The sequence below is a fragment of the Nannospalax galili genome, unplaced genomic scaffold, assembly GCF_000622305.1.
Source record: "Nannospalax galili isolate Female #2095 unplaced genomic scaffold, S.galili_v1.0 scaffold632, whole genome shotgun sequence".
NCBI lineage: Eukaryota > Metazoa > Chordata > Mammalia > Rodentia > Spalacidae > Nannospalax > Nannospalax galili.
Window position 1 is genome coordinate 1,108,922 of NW_008332816.1, and position 22,853 is coordinate 1,131,774.

At 43.7% G+C, this 22,853-nt stretch overlaps 1 protein-coding gene across 1 annotated transcript in view; it reads right to left on the reverse strand.

Moving 5' to 3' along the window:
• Nucleotides 1–22,853, reverse strand: part of LOC108490562 (leukocyte immunoglobulin-like receptor subfamily A member 5) — a 34,511-nt gene that overhangs the window by 607 nt on the left and 11,051 nt on the right. Inside the window, 4 exon segments of the mRNA XM_017796790.2 lie at nucleotides 46–84; nucleotides 5,731–6,036; nucleotides 6,622–6,657; nucleotides 6,825–6,874. Coding sequence (XP_017652279.2) covers nucleotides 46–84; nucleotides 5,731–6,036; nucleotides 6,622–6,657; nucleotides 6,825–6,874 — 431 coding nt within the window.

Consider the following 22,853-nt stretch of genomic DNA (forward strand, 5'->3'; position numbering starts at 1 on the left):
ACTTGATTTTCTGCATCAAGTCCTTTAAGAATTCTCCTTACTCACCTGTCTTGGATTCTGATGGGTTGATGGTCTCAGATGCTCCTGAGAAACATGGAAAGGAGTAAGATGCATGAAGTATTTGAGAGACCCGAGCCTTTCTCCTGAGACTTACGCTATTTCCTTTATCTCCTCTTTCTCATAAGTGCACGTGAGTCTCCTTACATAACTTTATAAAGAGCCTGGAAAACACTTCCCGTGCTGGAACAGGCTCCCCTCGAATTTCTTACTGGATCCCTCAGCTCTACTGCTCTCTGTGAATCCAGAACTTACACTTGAACCACTCTAGAAGAAGGTGTATCTGACTCCTGAGAGGTCAGGAGGAGAAAAATGGTCTCCCATTTCAAAACCAGTGGAGCCCTCCTGTGCCCTCTGCTCAGTCTGAGGTGCAAGATAGTGTAAGATAATTCCCCAGGGGATGGGTTTCCGCTAATTCAGCAACTGAAAGCCAAGATCTTGGGGCAGAGCCTCCTTCTCAGGGACTCCTGAACATCAGGGGTACAAATCGCTGACGTCCCTACAGCCAGTTCCCATGTTGGTGTCTCATCATCTGTTGAGCATCTCATTAACCAACCATCACACAGAAAACTCACAAAGAGATGGAGATACACTCACAACACACGTGTTCTAATGAGTGGTAATGTATATCTACACCAAATGGTAAATAATACACATGTAAAAACATACTAGTTGGAAATATTGATGTGGATGGGATTTTTGTCATTATAAATGCATGCAAACATATTATGTTACAGTTAAAGATATATATGTTTATATGTTACATATGTAATTACAGATACACATATTTGAAGCAAGAACAATTTGTGTGAAGGAAAAATTGTTTTCAGGGAAATGAAAACAATTTTTAAGCCAAATAAATCAGACTCAGAAAGATAAATGCCATAAAATATGCTTTCCATTGTGGATGTTATATGTAGATACACAAAATCATATACATGTGCATATATACACATACATGAACATAAATGTGTGTGTGCATCTGTGGATATGGATATGAAACCTGAAGCAGGCCCGAAGGCTCGCATGGTACTAGTGAAAGAGGAAGCGAGAAAGAGGAAGGACGATGGTGTGACTGGTAAAACCACGCAATATATGTGCATGAAAGTATCTACGAAACTCCTCACTTTCTACAGTGAATATATGCCAATAACTGTTTTTTAAAGAATCTGATCTGCATCCCCAAATGTCCTTCCATCCACTGGAGCCTTGTCAGCCTACCAAGAGTCCCATCCCTGAAAGAGATTGTCTCTTTCCCTCCCAGCAGCCGTCAGTTGCCAAATGTTCCTTAGGTTAGGTTGGGATTTTTTTTGTCCACTCCCCTGTGTCTATGCTGGGAGTTTGTCTGGTTTGAGCTTACGTAGGACTTGTGCATATCGCCACCATTGCTGTGAATTCATGTGAGTAACTGAGGAGAGGTGCAGATAGGGGAGGGGATCTAAATACCATTAAATTATATTGTATAAAAATCGCAAAAATTCAATAAAATTGTTTTTTAGTTTGTGATGAAAACACTTTAATTTTTCATCTACCTGCATTTCCCTTAACCAGCTGCTGATCATAATAAACTTTAATTAATGTATTTTTTAAAGACCCACGCCTACTCAATCACAGCATGGAGTGGGGGAAATGGACAGCAGGCCCCAGCCATAGCCAAGGAACTACTGGCAAAGTGTGAGGGAGAGTCCATCTTCTTCAAGGGAGTGACTCTAGATAGGCTGACTAGACTTTGGTGGATGAACTTGCACTGAGGGACACCTGGATAGAAATGCTTGACTGTATAGGACTTAACATATATGACAGACTACCTGAAATCTGGTGGGAGGGTTGTAGGGGGCAGGGAGGGGAGAGGGGGTCTAAATTTGATTAAGATGTATTATATGAAATGCCCCAAAACTCAATAAAATGAATAAATAAAATTGTTTAAAACTTTCTAAAGAAGTGCAACGTCTACCTTAATGTGATTGATGTGACTTTTATCAGTAAATCAAAAATCACTGGCTAAAAAGTACTTGAAGGGGAGGTTACCCTATCTAAATATGAAATAAATTAATAAAAAATTAAAAGCTTTCCTTGTATACTTTATTACTTAGAATATATAAAACACTCAAAGTTAAAAAAAATATTAAGGGTGCAGGAGAGATGGCTCAGTGGTTAAGAGCACTGACTGCTCTTGCAGAGGACCCGGGTTCAATTCCCAGCACCCACATGGCGGCTATGAACTGTCCTTACTCCAGCTCCAGAGAATGCGACACACTCTTCTGACCTCCGTGGCACTGCACGATACGAGTGCACTCACATACATGCAGGCAATACGCTCAGACACATAAAATAAAAATAATAAAATATTTTTAAAATTTGATTTAAAAAACATTAAGGTGAAAATTATTTGAAGGAACATCTAAACCCACTTAAAATGGGATTCCTGTAATTTTCAATTGCTCCTACTTTAAAAACAGACATTTTGCTAATCTCTATTAACAATCTTATTAAGAATTCTTCTTAAAGTATTTTCAGGCCATATTTGATAATACAAAAAGAAAAATAAAACCCACCTAATTAGCACCTATGTAATTTCTTATGGTAAAGACAAAACACAAAGCCCACTGTTTCCTGCTTAAATGAAGAAACGTTTATCTGTCACACTTCTTCCGTGTGCCCCTCACCACAGGAAATACAATTTACTTTTGCTTCTTCAAGTAATTTTTAAAATGTGGTATCTTTTCAGACTGTTTTACAATGTGTTCATAGCTCAGTTGAGGTTAATTTTTCCTACTAAAATGACTTTCTAAATCTGCATCTCTTCCCTGGGGGTCACTACTATAAATTACAACTCAGCCCAAGAAATAAAATAAATACCATATCTTAAAAAAAAGCACATTCAAAGACCCTAACTATAAATCATTAAAATAGTTGGCTAATTCATTCATGTTCCCTTGTATGTATATAATTTTTTAAAATATATTTTTATTTATTATTTGGTCAGAAGAGGGTTTTGGATTCCCCTGGAACTGGAGTTAAGGACCATTCGTAGCCACCATGTGGGTGCTGGGAATCAAACCTGGGTCCTCTGCAAGAGCAGTCAGTGCTCTTAACCTCTGAGCCATCTCTCCAGCCCATATGTATATAATTTTTAAAAATTAAAATACTCTCAGATATACTATTAACTATCCTTTCAAAATGTCTTGAATGAAAAGACTTGATGTTAAGACAAAATTTTTCACAATTTGATATTAAGACAAATTTTTTCTCATCTGGTCTTCTAAAGTTGGTGGTAGATTTTTTTTTCTCTCTCTCTCTCCCCCTCCCCTCTTTCTCTCTCATCTTTTTGATACAGGGTCTCCCTGTGGTCACAGATGCCCTGGAACTCACTATGTAGACCAGGCTGGCCTCCATCTCACAGAGGTCCACCTGCCCCTGCCTCCTGAGTGCTGGGATTAAAGGCACGAAATCTTAAACCAAAATATGTACAAGAAAGTATTGTCTGGGAGGTTCCAGAAAACAGAGTAGAAAGAAGTAGGTGCACACAGCCGTGCTGAGAAGTAATCTCCGTGCTTCTGTAACAAAGAGGGTCTGGTGGGTAGTCCTTGATACTGATCTCCATGAAGGGTGAATCCCGCTCTGGCTGACCCTCCCTGAATCCCCTCCTTTCTCTCCACACCAAGAGTTCTCCTGGGGAAAGGGCAATGAATGAGCCTTTGAGCTCAGGGAGGACAGGTCAGTGGCCCCTCACCTGAGTCCATGAGCACCACAGGGGACCCTGGGTTACTGATAGGGATGGGGAAGAGCCTTGAGCACCTGCAGGTCCAGGGATCACAGAACTCATAGAGAATTTTGTCTAGTACAGCATAGCCACCATGTTAGATCCTAGGCACAGGGGAGTGTTGACTGCCCCCTTTTTATATAACGGGAAACTGTCCACCAGGCTTGATGATTAGATTACCGCACCAGGGTCCCTTGCTACTCCGAGGGTTGCACTGAGAAGGGTTGACAGGGAGCTGATCTGGAGAGAAGGATGTGAGAAGAGGGAGGGCCTGCCCCTGCTCTGAGCTGAGTCCTCTGAGGGCTTTGCCTCTGTCCATCCATTTTCTCTAGCCCTTTCCGTTCATTCCTTACCCTGTTTCTGTCTTGCTTCCTCCCTGAGCTCTCCATCCCTTATCATCGCTGTCACCTCCTTGGCTCTCTCAGCACTTGTGAAGGATCTGTGCTCCTGCCTGGACCTGGTGGGCTCCTTACATCTGATCAAGATTATCATGGGGTGTGACTTACTAATGCGTTTCTCAACCCTCACCAGCAAAGCTTCCTCATGCAACAGAGTACAGTGCATATAGAAGGCTATGACTGGCCAAGTTTTAGAGAATAAGAGATCACAGAGTGTGTGTCCCAGGACAGGACTCCTATATTAAACCTCACTCACCCAGGGCTCAGCCACCACTGTAGAGGAGGGGGTGGAAAGATTGTAAGAGCCAGGGTTGGTGCATGGCCATAAGGAAACTGAGTCTTCCAGGCCTCCGGAACTTGCTCATATGATCTTACAGTAATGGTGTCATCATGCACAAGACCCACGCAAACTTAATCACACAAAAACCCAGCATAGAACTGGGGAAATGGACAACAGTTCCCAAGGTAGCAAGAAACTTGGCAGCTGATTACTGCTGGTTGATTTCTTAAGGGAGTGATTCTAGATGGGCTGACTAGACACTAGTGGATGAACTTGTACTGAGGAACATCTGGGGACACAAACTTGACTCAATAAGCCTTAACATATATGACTGAATGTGTGAAATCCAGAGGGGGGATATGGGGGGGGGGCAGACAGGGTATAAAGATGATTGAAAGATTTTATATGACATGCACGAAAATTCAATGAAAATATACAAAAAGGAAATTTTAAGATAATTTTGTCGTTAACAGTTTTGAAGAAGAATTAAATGAATAATAAGCATAATAAATATAAAACCTTGGGACTGGAGGGATGGCTCAGTGGTTAAGAGCACTGGCTGTTCTTGCAGAGGACCAGGCCAGGTTCAAATCCCAGCACCCACATGGCGGCTGACAATCATCTGTAACTCCAGTTCCAGGGGATTTGATGCCCTCTCTGACCTCCATGCACATTGCACAACATGGGTGCACTTACATACATGCAGGCAGTACACTCATACACATAAAATAATAAATAATTAAAAAATAAAACCTTAACAATAATGATAATAGTAATAACAATAGTAGTGGTAATAATAATAATAATAAGATCATGTGGTCACTATACACCAGCAACTCAGTGGAGAGGCTGTGTGAATCTAAACTTCTCTACTGATTTATAAGGAAGCAGCTAAAAGGCCAAGGGAAACTCAACCTAAGACTGAGAGTGGGGCTGCCAGTCAAGGGAGTCACATCCTGTTTCATGGAACAGACCAATTCTATCATAGACAATGTCAAAGGAACCCAGGAGGGCCAGGTTCCCACAGAAGGAAAGGATTCCCGTATAATCCTGGAGGGAACGTGAGTTTGGGTTTGAACCGGTTACTGCCAAACCCCTGCTATCTCCCATCAAGCCCTCTCACTCACTGGGACTCTGGCTTAGGAGCCAGAGCCTGCACTTGGCTTCCCAGTCCGCTGGAAGCAGAGCTTGTGGAGTCACCAAGGAATCAGTCAAGGATGGAGCTTTCTCACCTGATATGTGTATCTCCAAGGAGTTGCTGGGTTCTGACCACTTCTGTGGGTTTCTTTTGTAGTAGCCATAACATCTGAATATCCCTCTGTTGCTGGGGGTCATGGGGCCCACAGTAAACATGGCTTGCAAATGCCCAGTGAAAATATATTGCGAGTCCAGCATCCTGGAGGACGTCTGTTCTCCTTCACTGGACAGAATGAACCCGTCGTATCTCTGCCACGAGATACATTGAAAGGTCACATTCTCTCCTGAATTCACCACAGAGCTGGGCAGGGCTGACAGTCTGGGTTTGCTGTAGGGGTCTCCTAGGAGAGAAGGGGAGAGTGTGTTAAATGGACTCACAGCTTACATACTGTCCCTCAGTGATGGGCTGTGAGGGGCACACCCCACAAAGCAGATCCTTTTTTCTAAGGGCAGAGCCAGGGGCTGAGGATCCTAGATATGATCTTATTTGATATCACCAGCTCCAAGAGGGTCCCTGTGCTCTGACAATCCAGAAGGGGGTTCATAATAACAGCTTATCATCACCCATGGTGCTGTTCAATGGATGGAGGATGAGCTCAGCCTTATTCCCTGGCTCCAGAGGAGTCTGTTTTCACCAGAAATCTGAGCTTCCCTCTGTATAGAAACAGTACTCCTGAACACCTGAGGCCACTGGATCATGACCACAGAGCCTGGCTGAGACTTGAGGGTAGCTTTGGGGAGGGTCCCTCCAAAATAAATCAGAGGCTCAGCCCCAGAACATCCCCCTTTGGATTCCAGTGCTTAATCCAAGGCTTCTCCTGCTATCTCCAGGATCAGACAACCCCTACTGTTCGCCATCCTCACTGTTCATGGGATTCCCAGTGAGGTGTACTGACCTGGGGTAGCAGGGAGCAGGGAATGCTTACCTGCCAGCACAGGGGTCCTGAGGCCCAGATTTAGTCCTGGAAAGAGAGTTCCTTGTGAGAGGTTTTCCCTTGAAGCCTGAGCAGGTCCTCCCCTCCCCTAGAACCTCCTGAGCACCCCCAGGGTTTTCTGAAGGCCAGTAGTGGACTGTGGGGCAGGGTATCCCCAAGACCAGGTCTCTCCCACCCCCCTTTTCATAGCTCACCCAGACAGAACAGGGCTGTGGTACAGAAGATCATGGTAGCTCCAACTGCTTATGGACAGGACCACAGTGCGAGGCCACAGAGACAGGCAACCAAGGGTGTCTTGACATTCAGAGGCGGTCATGTCAGCATCCTCACAAAAACAGGAAATGAGAATATTTGGACCTCATTTCCCCAGTGATTTCACTTGGACAGGCTCCAGACTCTCTGTAATCACTTCTCAGAGAAATGGTATCTTCCTCCACCCCACGCACATCTACCTGCTCTGTCCTCAACACACTGACTGCCCCGAGGCAGCAACCAGTGGACCTGCTGACTGCCTTATTGACCCCTTCTGGTTGAGGGTGGTTGAGGGCTGGTTTTTCCACCTCAGAACCTTCCCATGGGATGGATTCCCTTCACTCTTTCAGTCCATCCATCTGCCAGCACTGTGAGGTCCTTACCATGACCAGTCATGTCCCCAGTCCTGGGAATGCTTCAGGAAAGATCCAGGTTGATGCTTCGAGGACAGAACAGCAGAGGCACACTGAGTACCTGACTGCACGGCTCATGTGGGGCTTGTCTGCTAGGGATGAGTGCAGAAGAGACATAGGGAAATAGGGAACAAAACATGCTCTCACGGCACTGGGTGTGGGTTTCCTTTGCTGAATGGTTCCTGGTATGGAACTCCCTTTCTTTTCTTAGCAACATCGCATGCCTCAGTCTCTCCTTCAGAGCTCTTCTTGCCTCCTGGGTGTGGCTGTTTGCTGGTGTAGAATTCTTGCTGAGATTAGGGCTGATTTCTCTTTAATGTTTGCAAGTCACTCCCAGCTCCTTCCAGCTTGAACACTTGGGTTTGGGACATGAGAGGTTGATGATGTTGCAAAATGTAGGCACCCACTAAAATGTGTCCCTATCTGCTCGGACCATTTAGAGATGGTCCATTATAATACGTGCAAAATCTGATGATCATTTTGATTGTGAGCAGGAAAGAGAAACAAAAGATCCTCATCCCTCAATTCTTACCAGTGAGGCTTCCATGTACATCAGAGTGTGATGCACAAAGAAGGCCACAACCAGCCAAGTTTTTGAGAATAAGAGACTGTAGAGTATAGGATGGGACTCCTATATGGAACCTCACTTACCCATGTCTCAGGGACCATTGTGGAAGAGGAGGAAGAAAGATTGTAAGAGCCAGAGCTGGCTCATGAGCATAAGGGGGTGGAGGCTTCCAGGCCACTGGAGGCTTGCTCATGTGAGCCTGCGGCAGTGGTGGCATCAAATGCATCAATTAAACAAGAGCCCAAAGGGGAGGTGAGAAATAGGCAGTGGGCCAGCACTAGATCAAGAACTACTGATTGCTGCTGGGTGAGGGAGAGTATAACTTACATATGACCACTGGATAGGCTGACTAGAATTCCGTGGACACATTTACACTGAAGGGCACTTGAGTATAAACACCTGAATGAATAGGACTCAGCATGTATGGCAGAGTGCATAGGGTTGGGTGGGGGGATGGAGGAGGCATGGATGGGGGAGGGGGTCTGGGTGTGAGTGGGAAATGAATGAAATTTTAAAAGCTCAATAAAAAAAGACCAAAAAATGTAAAAAAAAAAGAGAGATCCCTGATTACTTTAATCTTTGGTTATACTTTCCTTTTGGGTGTTTAAGACCATGTAGTTGGCCCAAAGAAATCAATTTATTTTTACTCTTCAGGTGGTTGGAGGATCTGTTCCTCAGGGGTCACATGGGCTTGGGAGGAGACCCTGGGTCCTTTCTTTTACAAGTTCCATCTATGTGAAGATAAGTCAAAGGTCCTGCTCGACTATGGCTGGCTTCACTTGGAAGCATGGAGGAAATGATTCCTCTGTGCTGACCCTCCTCTTTGTAGACTGGACACTTGTTCAAGTCCATCTGGTGGGGTCTCCATGGCCTCCCTGAACAGGAGGACAGGTGACTCACCACAGTAATAGAATATTATGAGAGGTGCTCATAGTCCCCTGGAACTTAGTTGACCTTGGAGGGCAAGGAGTAAAACTGGTCCTTTAAGTCTCTCTCACCAGATAAGTATAGGCCTCAAAGTATGGCTGTTAAACATCCAATAAGGTTAGTTCCACCAGTCTGGTACTTTTAATTATCATGTGCTATGTAGATAAAGCTTGGGTAAAAAACCAAATATTCTCAGATAAACCTTGACTAGATATGTATTTTGTTCCTTAAACTAGTTGACTAAACTCTGACCATAGACATTTTAAGATTATGTGTATATTATTTTTGTTTCATCCTTTATATATCATAACAAACTGTTCTGGTTTGTTGTTCATTGCTGCGACAAAACACTCTGACCACTACCAACTTGGAGAGGAAAAGGTTTATTTAGCTTACAGCTCTGAGATTGCAGTTCATCAGGGAGCCCAAAGACCTTAGAAATTTTAAGATTATGTGTGTATTATTCTTGTTGCATCCTTTATATGTCATAGCAAACCTACACAGACCTTCATCACTTGCTTAGGCTTTCTCATTTTTTCTCTGCTTATTTTGGAAAATATCTCCATTCCCATATCCTTTTAATATCTTTTACATCATCATTTTCTTTTTTAAATAGTTATGAGACATAATAACATTAGCAAATAAATTTTCCCTCTGTGGTGAGAATTCTTTTCCTGGGGATACTAAGCAATGCTTATCCCCTTTTAAGTTTCTAGTGTCAAACAAATGTTTGATTAAAGTTTTCCCAGGGAACCAATGAACTTACTGAGCTTACTTACAGAGCTGATGAGGGGTTGCTGAGGTGTATGACTGACCTGAGGGTATCCACACTGGAAAGCCTTTACCCAGCATGGGTCAAGCCTTCTCTTCCTAGCCTTCCCCAGATTATGTATGTTAGTCCTCCCAAAATCCAGAAGACCATGTGTGATTAGGGCCAAATTAAATACAGTTGGCTAGGAAGAGTGGCTGGATACTCCGGTGAGATTCCTCTGACCCTGCTTGCCCCCACTTTAATGAAGGATCACAACCATCAACAAGCCCACCTGTGATGATGTTTAGCGATCAGGCACAGCTGAAGTCATGATGATGATAGTTATTTCACACAGAAGAGTCTGCTGTACAGTGTATATTTCTTTAAGAGTTCAAGGGATTATACTTCCCAGACATTAGGCTTAAGTCCGTATAAAATGTTATTTAGAGATTATTTCTAATTGATGATTTTGTTTCTAAGCAGAAAGTGCTGCTCAGATGTAAGACTTCAAATCTTGGTCTGCAATACTGTAGTGCCCACCTGTAGCTTAGGGAGACAACCAGGCACTGTTCTAAAATGATGGATAAATTTGTTTTCTCCCCCTATCTAGGAGCCTTTGAGAGGGAACTGACACTGATTCTAGCCACTCTGATAGCTATCAAAGTGCCTGAAAACAAATCCTGAGTCCATCACTCTCGAGTCCAGCCTTGACAGACAAAAGAAAAATGAGGAGGAACCCAATAGAGGGATGCTTTTGGAAGCTGTCGTCAAGAAATCCCAATGGACTCTGATAAGAACATTTGAAATTTGCCCTGTTCTGAGTTTTTTTCTGGTTCACTGTCTAGAACTTGTAATGCTAACTACTCATACCTTTACTTCTCCTTCACATCTCCTATTCACCAGTCAAAGACTTTCTTTTCTCCCTGGAGATAAGAGTTGTGTAATTAAAAAATAAAAAAAAAGACCAAAACGGAATACAGCAATTACCTCACCCTGTGTCCTTGTTCAGCATGGAAGAAGCCAGATCGGTCTGAATCCTGATTCCCTATCCACAACTTGGGTAACCTCTTCAGAGGATGGTGTGATAAGAATAGGAGGTAGGAACTGGCTAGGCAGTTAGGGCAAAAGAGACTCCAAAGAGAAGTAGCTAGTTTCTTGGTTAAAAGTCATAATGGCCTTGGGCCTCTTAGCAACATACCATGTTCCAAAGGCCAAAAATGTCAAAAGTATTTGGGAGCTCTTATCTAATCCCTAAAGGATTTTAGGGTTACCTCTTCAGAGGGGGAATGTCACAGTAGCAAAAAGCCACATTGAAAGAAAGAAAGAATGAAAGAAAGAAAGAAAGAAAGAAAGAAAGAAAGAGAAAGGAGAGGTGTTGGAGGGGAGGGAATGGCCGTGGATCTGATCAAAACACCTTATGTATGAAATTCTCAATAAAGTTTTTTTTTTTAGTTAAAAAAAGAAAGCAAACTGAGCAAGCCAGGGGAAGCAAGCCAGTAAGCAGTGTTCCTGCCTCCAAGGTTCGGCTTGAGCTCCTTCCCTGGCTTCCTTCCCTCGAAGATGGACTGTAACTGTGTAAGTCAAACAAACCTTTTCCTCTTCCAAGTAAAAAAAAATTATTCTTGGATGAGAAGGACCCATTTCATAGGACACAGGGCAAAGCTGAGGGGTCAGTTGATCTAGGGTCATCAGGGGTCAATACTGGGAGGTTGTTCTCCATGTGATGGAAGTAACATCAGGGATCCTGGAAAAGAAAGGAATCTGTGGCTCCAAATCCCTTGTTTACAGATAAGCACCGGGATGTCCAGGATCCCATGATCAGCACTGAGCCACCTCCCTCTGCATGAGCACAACTCCAGTATTGTTACCCACAGGCACTTGTGTCGCACAAGTGAGTGCCATCACACTGGACCCATCCAGGTCAGGGACAACCCTGAGGAGATAAGTTTGGAAGCGTGGACACCACAGGTCAGGGGCTGCTGAGCCATCTCCAAAGTCTGGCCTTATTCCAGGGTCAGTTCTTGGAGGAATCCTCTGTGGAGAGTCAGGGGCAGAAGAAGATAGAGGCTTAACAGAAATAGACTGCACACAGTTTGCCAGAAAAACAAAAAAACAAACAAACAAAAAACAGGAAACTATGAACATGCTAGGCAGGTTTTGTGGTGTTAGAGGGAAATTGTATTTATATGATTAAAAATTCATTTGAAGGGTTGAGGACATGGCTCAGTGGGTGATAGAGCTTGCCGTACAAGCAAATGAGCCTGAGTTTGAACCCCTTGCACTCACTTAGGAAAATCTGGCCTGGCCACATATACCTGTAACCCCAGTGCTGCCTGGGATAGAGACAGGGGCCGTTTGGGCTTTCTGGCTGCTAGCCTAGCTCCAAGTTCAAAGAGACTCTCAAGGAAATAAGGCACAGAGTGAAGGAGCAGGAACCCAAAGTCCTCTGGATTCCATATGTGGGTGTGCACACCCATAAACATGTGTCCCCATGTTATACATATACACACATACAACCCTACACACACACACACACACACACACACACACACAATTCTATTATGTAGGGCTTGCTTTGTTCTTTTTCTAATACCTTTAGGTTTATGCTTCAGTTTTAATCTGAGATATTTCTTCCTTTTTAAATATCTTTATTATTTGTTCTTTAAAATATTTTATTATTTTATTTTATGTATAAGAGTGTATTGCCTGAATGTATGTAAGTGCACCTGTGTCTTACATTGCCCTCATGGAAGGTCAGGAGAAGTTCCAGGGTGTCTAATTCCCCTGGAACTGGAGTTATAGTTGTTAGCCACCATGTGGGTGCTGGGGATAGAATCCTGGTCTTCTGCGAGAGCAGCCAGTGCTCTTAACCTCTGAGCCATCTCTCCAGCCCCTTATTATTTGTTTTTAAAATAATTCTTTTTTTAATTGATTCTTTGAAAACTCCATTGCATGTATGCAATGTATCTTGGTCATAACCATCCCTCACACCCCCCATCCAACTCCACTGGGACACAGGGACTGTACCAGTGACCATGCTTTTTTTTTTCTTGTCTTTTTGAGACATGGTCTCCTTGTAGCCCCAGCTTTCCTGGAACTCACTCTGTAGACCAGGATGGCCTCAAACTCACAAAGTATCTCCCTGCCTCTGCCTCCCAAGTGCTGGGATTAAAGATGTGTGCCACCACACCTGGCTCAGTGACCTCACTCTTAAAGAAAAGTGACTTTTCCTCCCTCAGCAGCAATCAACTGCCAATAGCCCAGTAGCTCCTTAGGTAGGGTGGGACTTCGGGAGTCCCTAGCCCCTCCATGCTGGAATTTTATTTTGTGGTGGTGGTGGTAGTTACTATTACTTTTATTTTTTATTAATTCTTTGAGAATTTCATACAATGCATTTTGATCACATTCACCTCTCCTTGCCCAACTCCTCCAAGGTTCAAACCCCCTCTGTACATGCTCAGCATCGTTACCTCATTTTTTAACACGAGTCCAATTTGTGCCGCCCGTATACCATTGGGTGTGTGGCTACCCACTGAGCTATCATCAACTCACCAGGAGCCACATCCTTAAAGACAACTGGCTCTTCCTATCAATTTCCAATAGCTCCACAGCTAGCGGTAGATGTTGTGGTGTTTATTATTATACCAACATCGTAATTACCTGAACAAGTAGACTGACTCAAATTAAGTTTCTAAGAGTGGCCCTGAAGGACACTAGTTCCCCTATCTATCTATTAGAACTGTCTGTCTCCCAGAACTATGCTGATGGATCTCTCTTGTTCCCCCAACCTGTGCAGATGGAGCCATCTGTGTCCTCACCCTGTGCCTGTAAACTGTCCCTGGAACCTTGTTTCTCCCACTCTGTCCCTGGGTCAGGTCATACCCATAATTTATTCAAAATGGTTTCTGCAGCTTCAGTGGGGAGTACAAGTTCAAGTTTGGCTCCACCATTAATCCTCACAGACCATCTTGTCTTTTCATCCCTAATTTACATTCATCCAAGGTCACGTGTCCTCTCCAACCTCCACTGTGTTCAGTGGAAGTGGAGTGCAGCCTTTCATTTTAGTGCTTTGGTAAGTAAATTCTCACATTCATTCGTTATCTTTCTGGGTGGAGTACCAAACTGAGGTTGCCAAGGAGACACCATGGTCATCAGACCCAAGAGTGCATGGTTTTGCTGGAGTCAATTAAAAGTTGTTAGTCCAGATTATGTCCACTAATAAAAGTCGTTACCAAATGGCTTCTTGCCCACCTCCCTGCTCCATGCTAGAATTTCGTCTGGCTTGATCCTGCACAGGTCTTGTGCATATGTCCCAGCTGCTGTGAGTTCACATGTACAACCACCCTGCTGTGTCCTGAAAATGCTACTTCATTGTAGTCATCCAGTGGCTCTGGTTCTTACAATCTCCAACCCCTCTTCTGGAATGATCCCTCTGGAGGAGGGAGTGTGATATATGTGTTCATTTAGGGATGAATGTTCTGCACTCTCTTAGTCTCTGCATCTTGGCCAGCTGTGAGTCTCTGTGCTGTTGTCTGCTGTAAAAAGAAGCTTCTCTGAGGAATTTTAACTGGCTTGATCCTCTGCAGTTCATGTGTGGAACAGCCATGGTGTGCCCACTGGGCAGCACTTAGCAGTACTCTTCCATTCTTTCCACTCCTGAGATGTTCTCTTAGTCTTGGGCGGGGCATGGTATAGAAGCCCTGTTGATGGCTGAGCACTCACAGTTACATATTCTCAACATTTTGAGCCTTAATGCATTCTCTACATTGACCCATTGCAATCAATCTTCTCTGACCAAGACTGGGAACAGCCCCAGGTCTATGGGTATAAACATAAATGCTTAGAGGGCATTTTGACAAAATGACGATTTAGAAAAGCAATGCCAATAGGTTCTTCCCTTGGGCCTATGACTTCCCTAGCTATGGGTTTTGGCCAGGCTTACAATACTGATCAGTGTCAATGGACTCAAATCTAATCAAGAGAGTGGGTGGTTATTCCCATGGTCTTGCCACTGCTGCACCAGTGAGCATCTCTTACCTGGAAGATCATTATTGTAGCATGCCGGGACCACTGCTGGTTGAGGTCATTGATGTCTTTTCTCCCACAGCAGCCTACATAGCTTACAGCACTGTGAAAGCTATCCAGAAGAGTTTCCTGATGAGTTCAAGACTGACTTCTCTGTGTCCTACAACCAAAGTGCACAGCATCTTCAGCAACCGTATTTTTAACCTTCTAGTTAGGGTGGGCAGCGAAGAGCAGTGTCAGTAGGTTGGATTGCTTTGGGTGCCTCTGGGGCATCTTTGACCAAAAACTCATAGGGAGGTATCTCGTGCCCGACACTGGTATTTTCATTTAATAACCCCTGTCTTCTGGGAGTGTTGCTGAAATTCCTTTGGGGGGAGTGTAAACAATGTCTTCCCCTGCCTCCCTTGGTTCCAACAACAAACAGGTATGATTCCACCCAAATACACTGGTAATCCCGTGAGGTTACTGAGCTTATAGAGCAATGGGTAAGGATTTACTCACAGGAGAGTGGGTGCTCCCAACCTTAGGCCACACTAGAAAGCATGGGGCATGGAGGATGGCTTCCTCATAGTAGCACAAAATGGTGAAAGCCTCTTCCCTACTCTTCTCCCAGCTTGTATACCCTAGCCCTTCCCCCAGGTCATGTGCAATTAAGGCTAAATGGCTCATCACAGGTTGGGAGGTGTGGCTGGACCCTCACTCGAGGGTTTCATGTTCTCCCTGCCCCTCCTTCCATGCTGGGGTGAGGCACTAGACGGAGGACATGAACAATCAAGAAGCCCAACTGTATTGATCTTAGACAAGCAGGTGCGGCTGAGCTCAGAAAGATGGCATCTGTCTGTTAGAGGACTGTTCTATACAAAAGGTAGGAACGTTGTTCACTGATCTGGGGTACTTTTGTTCAAACTCCTTTGACTAGGTATGAAGTCTACCTTAACATAATAAAGGCTATATACAACAAACCTGTAGCCAACAGCATGTTAAATGGAGAGAAACTCAAAGCATTCCCAATAGTTACAGGAACTAGACAAGGCTGTCATTCCCTAATTCTGACTCAAGATGTGCATGAAGTCGTAGCTAGAGCAACAAGGAGATAAGGGGGTACAAATAGGAAGGAGAGAGGTGAGAGTGTCCCTAATTCCACATAATATGATTCCATACATGGAAAACCTGAAGACCCCACCAAGACTCTTAGAGCTGATAAATACTTCCAGCAAAGTGACAGTATAGAAAATGAACACATAAATATCAGTAGCCTTCCTATAGGGCAGTAACTTATTTTTCCATGAAAAATAAGTCATGGAAACAGACCCATTCAAAATAACCACACAAAAAATAAAACACCTGGTAAGAAACCGAGGCAGACACCAGATGATAGACTGCCCCAGCTTGTGGATTGGTAGGATTAATAGTGTGAAAATGACCATGCTACCAAAAGCAAGCTACAGATGCAATGCAATTCCAATTAAAATACCAGGACCATTCTTCATAGACATAGAGAAAAAACAACCTGGAGATTTATATGGAGGCCCAAAAGATCAAGACTATCCAGAGTAATCCTGAACAAACAATACTGCAAGGAGTTATCACCACAGTCGATTTCAAATTATACTACCTAGCCATAGTAATAAAAACAGTATGGTACTGTCAACTGTCACAAAACAGACATGTAGATCAATGGAATAGAATAGAGGACCCAGATATAACTTCATGTAGCTGATCTTTGACAAAGATGCACCTTTAGTATCTTTAGGATTTTTTAATTGAGTTTTCACATAACAGTTCTTGATCAAATTTAGACCTCCTCCCCCACCCACTCCCTCCTCCCCAGACCTATGCATTCCACCATACATGTCAAGTCCTGTCCAGTCAAGTTTTTGTGCCCAGATGTTCTTCGGTGCAAATTCATCCACTGGCATCTAGTCAGCCTATCTAGAGAGCCTAGGTAAGGCCTACTCTCCCTCACCCAGTAGTAATCAGTCTCCAATAGTTCCCAGACTAGGGCTGACTCACCACCCATTTTCCTTGCTCCAGGATGTGTATTACTCTGGCCTCAAACTTACAATCATCATACCTCAGTCTCCCAAGTGCTGGGGTTACAAGTGTGCCACTATTTCTGGCCATTCTCTCTCCTCCTCCTCCTCCTCCTCCTCTTCTGTTGTTTTATTTTATTCTATCTTTTTTTAATAGTAGTTTACAATGTAGCAGTTTTTCCTTATAACATTCTCTTAAACGTGTAGTATGTATCACCATATCTGATTTCAGGTCACAATCCTGTCAAGGGAATAAGGTGGATATGGTAGAGGAGGTCACCAATGTTCTCTGGCCTCTAAGCTCCCTCCCCCCACATACAACACACACACACACACACACACACACACACACACACACACATGCACACACATGCTGGTTCCTTTACCTCCTACTTTCATAGGTCCTGGTGAAAAGCATATTTTTCATACTTTTCTTCCTTTAGATTTGACATGGGTCACACTCCCAGGGACCAGGTGTTATCACCGGATACACTGTTTTATTGTGAGTGAGCAACTAAACTCACAATAGCCATTCATGAGTATCTCCAGTGTGGAGTCACCATTCATGTGCTGGTCAGCTACCTAAGCTTTCCACTGGCTTTCCCTTAATCTTTGTGATGAACAAATAAAATTATTCAGGACAGAAAAGTATAATTTTTTCTTACCTAGTGATGTACTATGATAAAGAAACCATGTGAAGGGGAGATGGGGCTAGATTTAGGTTTAGGATAACTATTCTTTTTAACTTTTTATTTAGTTACTGACAATTTCATACATTTATATAATGTATTTTGATCATACTCATCCCCATTCTCCTCTTAGTTCCCTTTCATTCCTGCTAAACCCCTTCTTCCCAACAAGTCCTGCCCCCCACTTATTTGTGACCCACCGAGTTTAATTAGGATTGCTTGCCTGAGAATGGGTGGGACTTATTTACCCAGAGTCTGGCTCTTTTTCTTCTCCTGTTGTCCTTTCTTCTTCTGAAACTGGATCTTTCTGTGTAGCCCTGACTGGACTGAAACTCAACACATAGACCAGGGTAGCCTATAACTTCTGTCAATCCTCCTGCCTCTGCCTCCTGAATGCTGAGATTACAGGTTTGTACCGCTAGACCCAGTTGGGTTAGGCTATTTCCTTATTATACACAGTAGTATACGTTTCCAGACTAGGGAGAATCTCCACCTCTGCACATGTATAAGGACAGTCACAGGACACACACATTTCCTGTGTGTCACATGGAGCAGAGTGACAGTGGCCACGTAGTATTCTCCAGCTTTATTGCTGAGTCCATGATGTCTACTACTTGGAAGACAGCATCATCGCAACTTTTTGTATCAATATCAGTATGTATCATAATCTATGTCTTTATATCTTCTATTTCTTTATATACATTATTTATATCAACATTTTAAAGTAATTTTTTTGTCTTTTTGAGACAGGGTCTCCCTGCAGCCCCAGCTGGACTGGAAGTCACTATGGAGACCAGGCTGGCCTCAAACTCACAGAGATCCGCCTGCCTCTGCCTCCCGAGTGCTGGGACTAAAGGCGTCCGCCACCACACCTGGCTTAATTGAGCTTTTTAAATTTCATACATTTTCCAATCAAATCCAGACCCCCTCCCCCATCCATGCCTCTTCCATCCCCCCACTGAACCCTATGTACTCTGCCATACATGCTGAGTCCTATTCATTCAGGTGTTTATACCCAAGTGCCCTTCAGTGTAAATGCATCCACTGGAGTTCAGTCAGCCTATTCACTGGTCAAATGTAAGTCATACTCTCCTTCACTCCCTCAGCAGCAATAAGTCTCAAATAGTTCTCAATCTAGTGCTGGCCCACTGACTATTTCTCACCTCCCCTTTGGGCCCTTGTTTAATTGAGCTGACATGGGTCCCAAGTTCGATGCCAATGTTCTCGCCGGTGCACACAACTAAGCTTCCAGTGGCCTGGAAGCCTCCACCACCCTATGTTCGTGAACCAGCCTTGGCTCTTACAGCAGAAAAGAACTTGCACACTGTACAGTTTATCCCAAACATCCATTTTATTTTAATATTTTATTTATTATTTTTATTTAATGTGTATGAGTGTTATGCCTGCATGTAAGTAGGTGCACCGGTGTTGTGCAATGCCCATGAAGAACAGAAGAGCCTGTCAGATCCCCTGGAACTGGAGTTACAGACAGTTGTTAGCTGCCATGTGGGTGCTGGGATATGAACTCAGGTCTTCTGCAAGAACAGTCAGTGTTCTTACCCGCTGAGCCATCTCTCCAGCCCCTACATCCATTTTAAAGGAAGCATCTCTATAGTCTATCAGGCCCAGCAGGATCACCCTCCCATGCCTTCGATATACATATCCCTATAACCAGCACTCCCCAGTATGACACAGACAGTACCAGGCTCTTGCAGGTAGCTGGTTTCCCTGGCTTAAGAATAATTGGTGTCGTATTTCCTTTGTCTGTTTGTGGTGCTGAGGATTGAACTCAGGGCTCCATGTATGGTGATCAGGTGCTCTGTCACCCAGCTACATCCTCAACTGGGATATTTGCTGTAAACTAATCAGCCTTGCACCCAGTGCTGTGAGCTCAGTCACATCCATCCTCCTCACAGGCATCAGTCTGAGGAGGAAGGGGTGCTGTCACCTCCTGGTGGAGTGAGCTCCGTGTGATGAACTTGACTCATGAATTGTGGTCTCAGCAAATGTCATCGCATCAGCCCTCTCTGATGCTGATATGCCAGATGTTCAACCACAAACAGTAAAAACTTGTCTCTGTGGACAAAACAGCTCACCGGGAATTTCTGCTTCGTTAGTCCTATCCTCCTGCAGGTCCATCAGTGCTGAGGAATGCTCCTGTTGGTATCCAGTGACAGGCTCATAATGGGAAACAGGTTTCTCTATCCTCATCCTGCTTCAGTCTTGTGCAGGCTCTGTGTGATTGGGTCTTGAGTGTGGAGATTTCTTAGTGTTTGTGGGCTTCTTCCCCTGTCAGCCACACTGAATCTTGTATCTTCAAATGATTTGAGCAGGGATTTACTGCTCCTCATTCAGCGAGTGCCAATCAGAAATGGTATTGGTGTAAGAAGGAGGGCTCCCTGAGGCTGCTGATCTTGTATGGTGATTTGAGGATCCTGTGAAGCCCCTGAGGCTGTAGACATCTAATGACAGTTGTGTAGGATCCTGGGCCCATAAGTATTTCCTGAAACCCTCCTGGGTGAATATTGACATTTTAATCTACTCTTCTAACCACTACAGATCATCATTTGCACCTGAGGCTGAGATGTTTGTACCACGTTAATGGAGCTTTTTGCTCCATATGAGAGAACACTCTGGGTTGGAGGACATGTTTTCAGACTTGACACTGTGCCAATCAGTTCAGCGTGTTCAGATGTATAAGTCTGTGCAGGAGTATTTCATATTCAAGCCATAACAATACCCAAGAGGGTGATGGAGAGTGGCATGGGTGAGCGAGTGCACGTAAAGCCTCTGAGTCTTCAAGTATTGCTGCAGTGTGGGACGCCAGCTGTCCTTGGCCCCAAAGAGCCATTGCAAGGTTTCAGGGTTCCTTCTGGGCTTCGAATTGGATTCTTCAGCCCCACTGTGCTATGTGAGTTCAGTACATGCAATTGAGCCACTTTAGACATAGTTTACTTCAGCTCTAGGTGGTCAGGGTGACTGTGAAAATACTCCTATGGCTCAGAACCAATGAGATAGATCCTCCTGGGCGCCTGTTCAGTGTGAGACGCAGGACCCTGTAAGCTCATTCCCCTGGAGACGAGCTTCCACTGATTCGCCAGCTGATAATGCAGGATACAGGAGGGAGGGACTAGTCCTCAGGTGCCCAGAGTGTCGGGATCAAAAGGGGTGCGAGTCTGTGCTGTCTAGTCTTCTTCACACAGAAGCCAGGTCTACAACTTAATCACCCGTTTTGTTAGGAATAGGAGTTTTAAACTGAGTGCTCTCTCAGGAGTTAAAATGTTAGGTTCAGGAGTTGAAAGAGTCACAGATCCCCACCCTCATAAGGGTCTTGGAAGGGCTTGTTTGTAGAACAGAACCTGTTTGCAGAGCAGAAACCACTTTATGGTTGGGGTTTATGTGGGTCCTGGACAGACTTGTTTTCAGAGCAAGAATTGCTTTGTGGTTTCAGATTCATGGTGGGAGCTGGGGGGAGGTCTCCTTTTATTCCAGACCTTGAAGAATAGATTAGGAATGAGGGCATCCTATTAGCCCAGCTGGTTACTGGGGGGAGTGAGACTTCAAGGTCCATTGGAAGAGAAATGTAGGGGAGTCCTCTGGTGGCACAGAGCAGGAACATACTCTTGATTTGGTCCAGTGGTGGCTTGGGCAGTTATAGGGTTACTGTACACAGGCAATTCTATACACATCTTTGAAGACAGTTCATTAATAGAGTGCAATGGTTTAGAATAACAGCGGGCTTGTTTCTCTTGGCGGCAGGTAGGCAGTGCAGTATTTAATTAGGCCAAGATTTGAAGTCTCACATCTAAGCAGCTTTTAACTTCTCATTATCTAAGTCTCACATAGAAACACAGCACACACAGATACACAAGCACACAGAGGTATGCAAATTCTAAACGACAGTGATGTCAGTGGTTAGGAAAAACTATTTCCACATTTTATTTTATTTTTTTAAAATTGTTTTTATTTTTGTGTGTGTGTATGTGTGTGTCCGAAGATGGCCTTAGAGCCCTCAGAGTTGGAGTTGCAGGCTGTTGGATGCCCAGCTTGTTTCATAGGTGTTGGATATGGACTCTGATCCTGTGATTGTGCAGCGAGCTCTCTTAACTGATGAGTCATCTCTCCATGCCCTATTTCCGTGGTTCAAAATATTAAATCTATGAATAAGGATAAACAATAATAAACAATAAATAAATAATAATAAACAAAATAAAATTTTATGAATACATTTTCAGATATAGATATATAATGGCCATAATAAATGGACATTTGTGTGTTTGCCATGGCAGATGTATGCGTGACTCCATATGGACACATTTAGAAACAAGAAATAATTAATTTGTAAGTAAGAAATTGAGAAGAAAACTTTCCTTCTTTCTTTGGTTGCTGTCATCATGTCAGTAAATCAGAAGAGATAGATTGAAAACCATTCTGAAGTGAAGAAATCAAAAGTTAGAAAGAATAAAATGATACAGTCAAACTTATTTCACCTACATTCATACTTAACAAAGAACACATAAAGCAACAAATGAACTTAAGTACATCTAAATTCCTTTTTAAAAAGATTGATTTATGTGTCTGGAGCAATGGCTCAGTGGTTAAGAACACTGGCCGCTCTTGCAGAGGACATGGGTTTGATTCCCATCACCCACATGATTGCAAACAACTGTCCATAAACTCAGTTTCAAGGGATCCAACGCCCTCTTTTGGATCCCATGGGCACTGCACGACATGGGTGCACTCACATACATGCAGGCAAAACACTCATACCTATAAAATAAAAATAATTTTTAAAAAAGATTGATTTATTTTCAGCCAGGCATGGTGGAAGCCACATTTAGCCCCAGTACTCAGGAAGCAGAGGCAGGTGGATCTCTATGAGTCTGAGATCAGCTTGGTCTACATAGTGAGTTCCAGGCCAGCTGGGGATACAGAGGGAGCCTGTCTCAAAAAAAAAAAGAAAAGAAAAAAGAAGAAAGATTGCTTTATTTTGATTTTATGTGTACCAATGTTTTGCTTATATGTATGTATATGCAGCACATGCATGCCTGGTGCCTGCAGGAACCCAAAGAGGGCATGTATTTGGTGCACTTACACACATGAAGGCAAAATACTCATACACTAAATAAATAAGATATGCCCCAACATGGATGTACTTAAGTTCATTTATGGATCTCAGAATAAATTGATGACTGCGTTATTTTTAAATCCCGTAGTGATTTGAATTCAAATGATGTGTATTGGGTTGTGCTTCTAACATTTTAGCTCATGAATGTGTTTGCAGTTGAATGGGTCAAGACAGGAAGGCTTCTGTGTCCTTATCACAGTGAGGAGGCCAAAATGGCGTTTTCTAGTCTCCCATTTTCTCAGGAAGCCCACTGACAGAGGCACAACTGTGTGTGTCTGGCAGGAGCAGATGGTGCCTTGTGAGTATCCTTGGGGTGAGCTGAGCTGTTGAGGGAGGATTCAGCTTGGTTGACCATGAGTGTGAGAAACTCTGCATGATGTTGCAGGAAGATGGAGCCCAGTGGCAGGATCGAGCATGGTGGAGACTGAGCCCCAGAG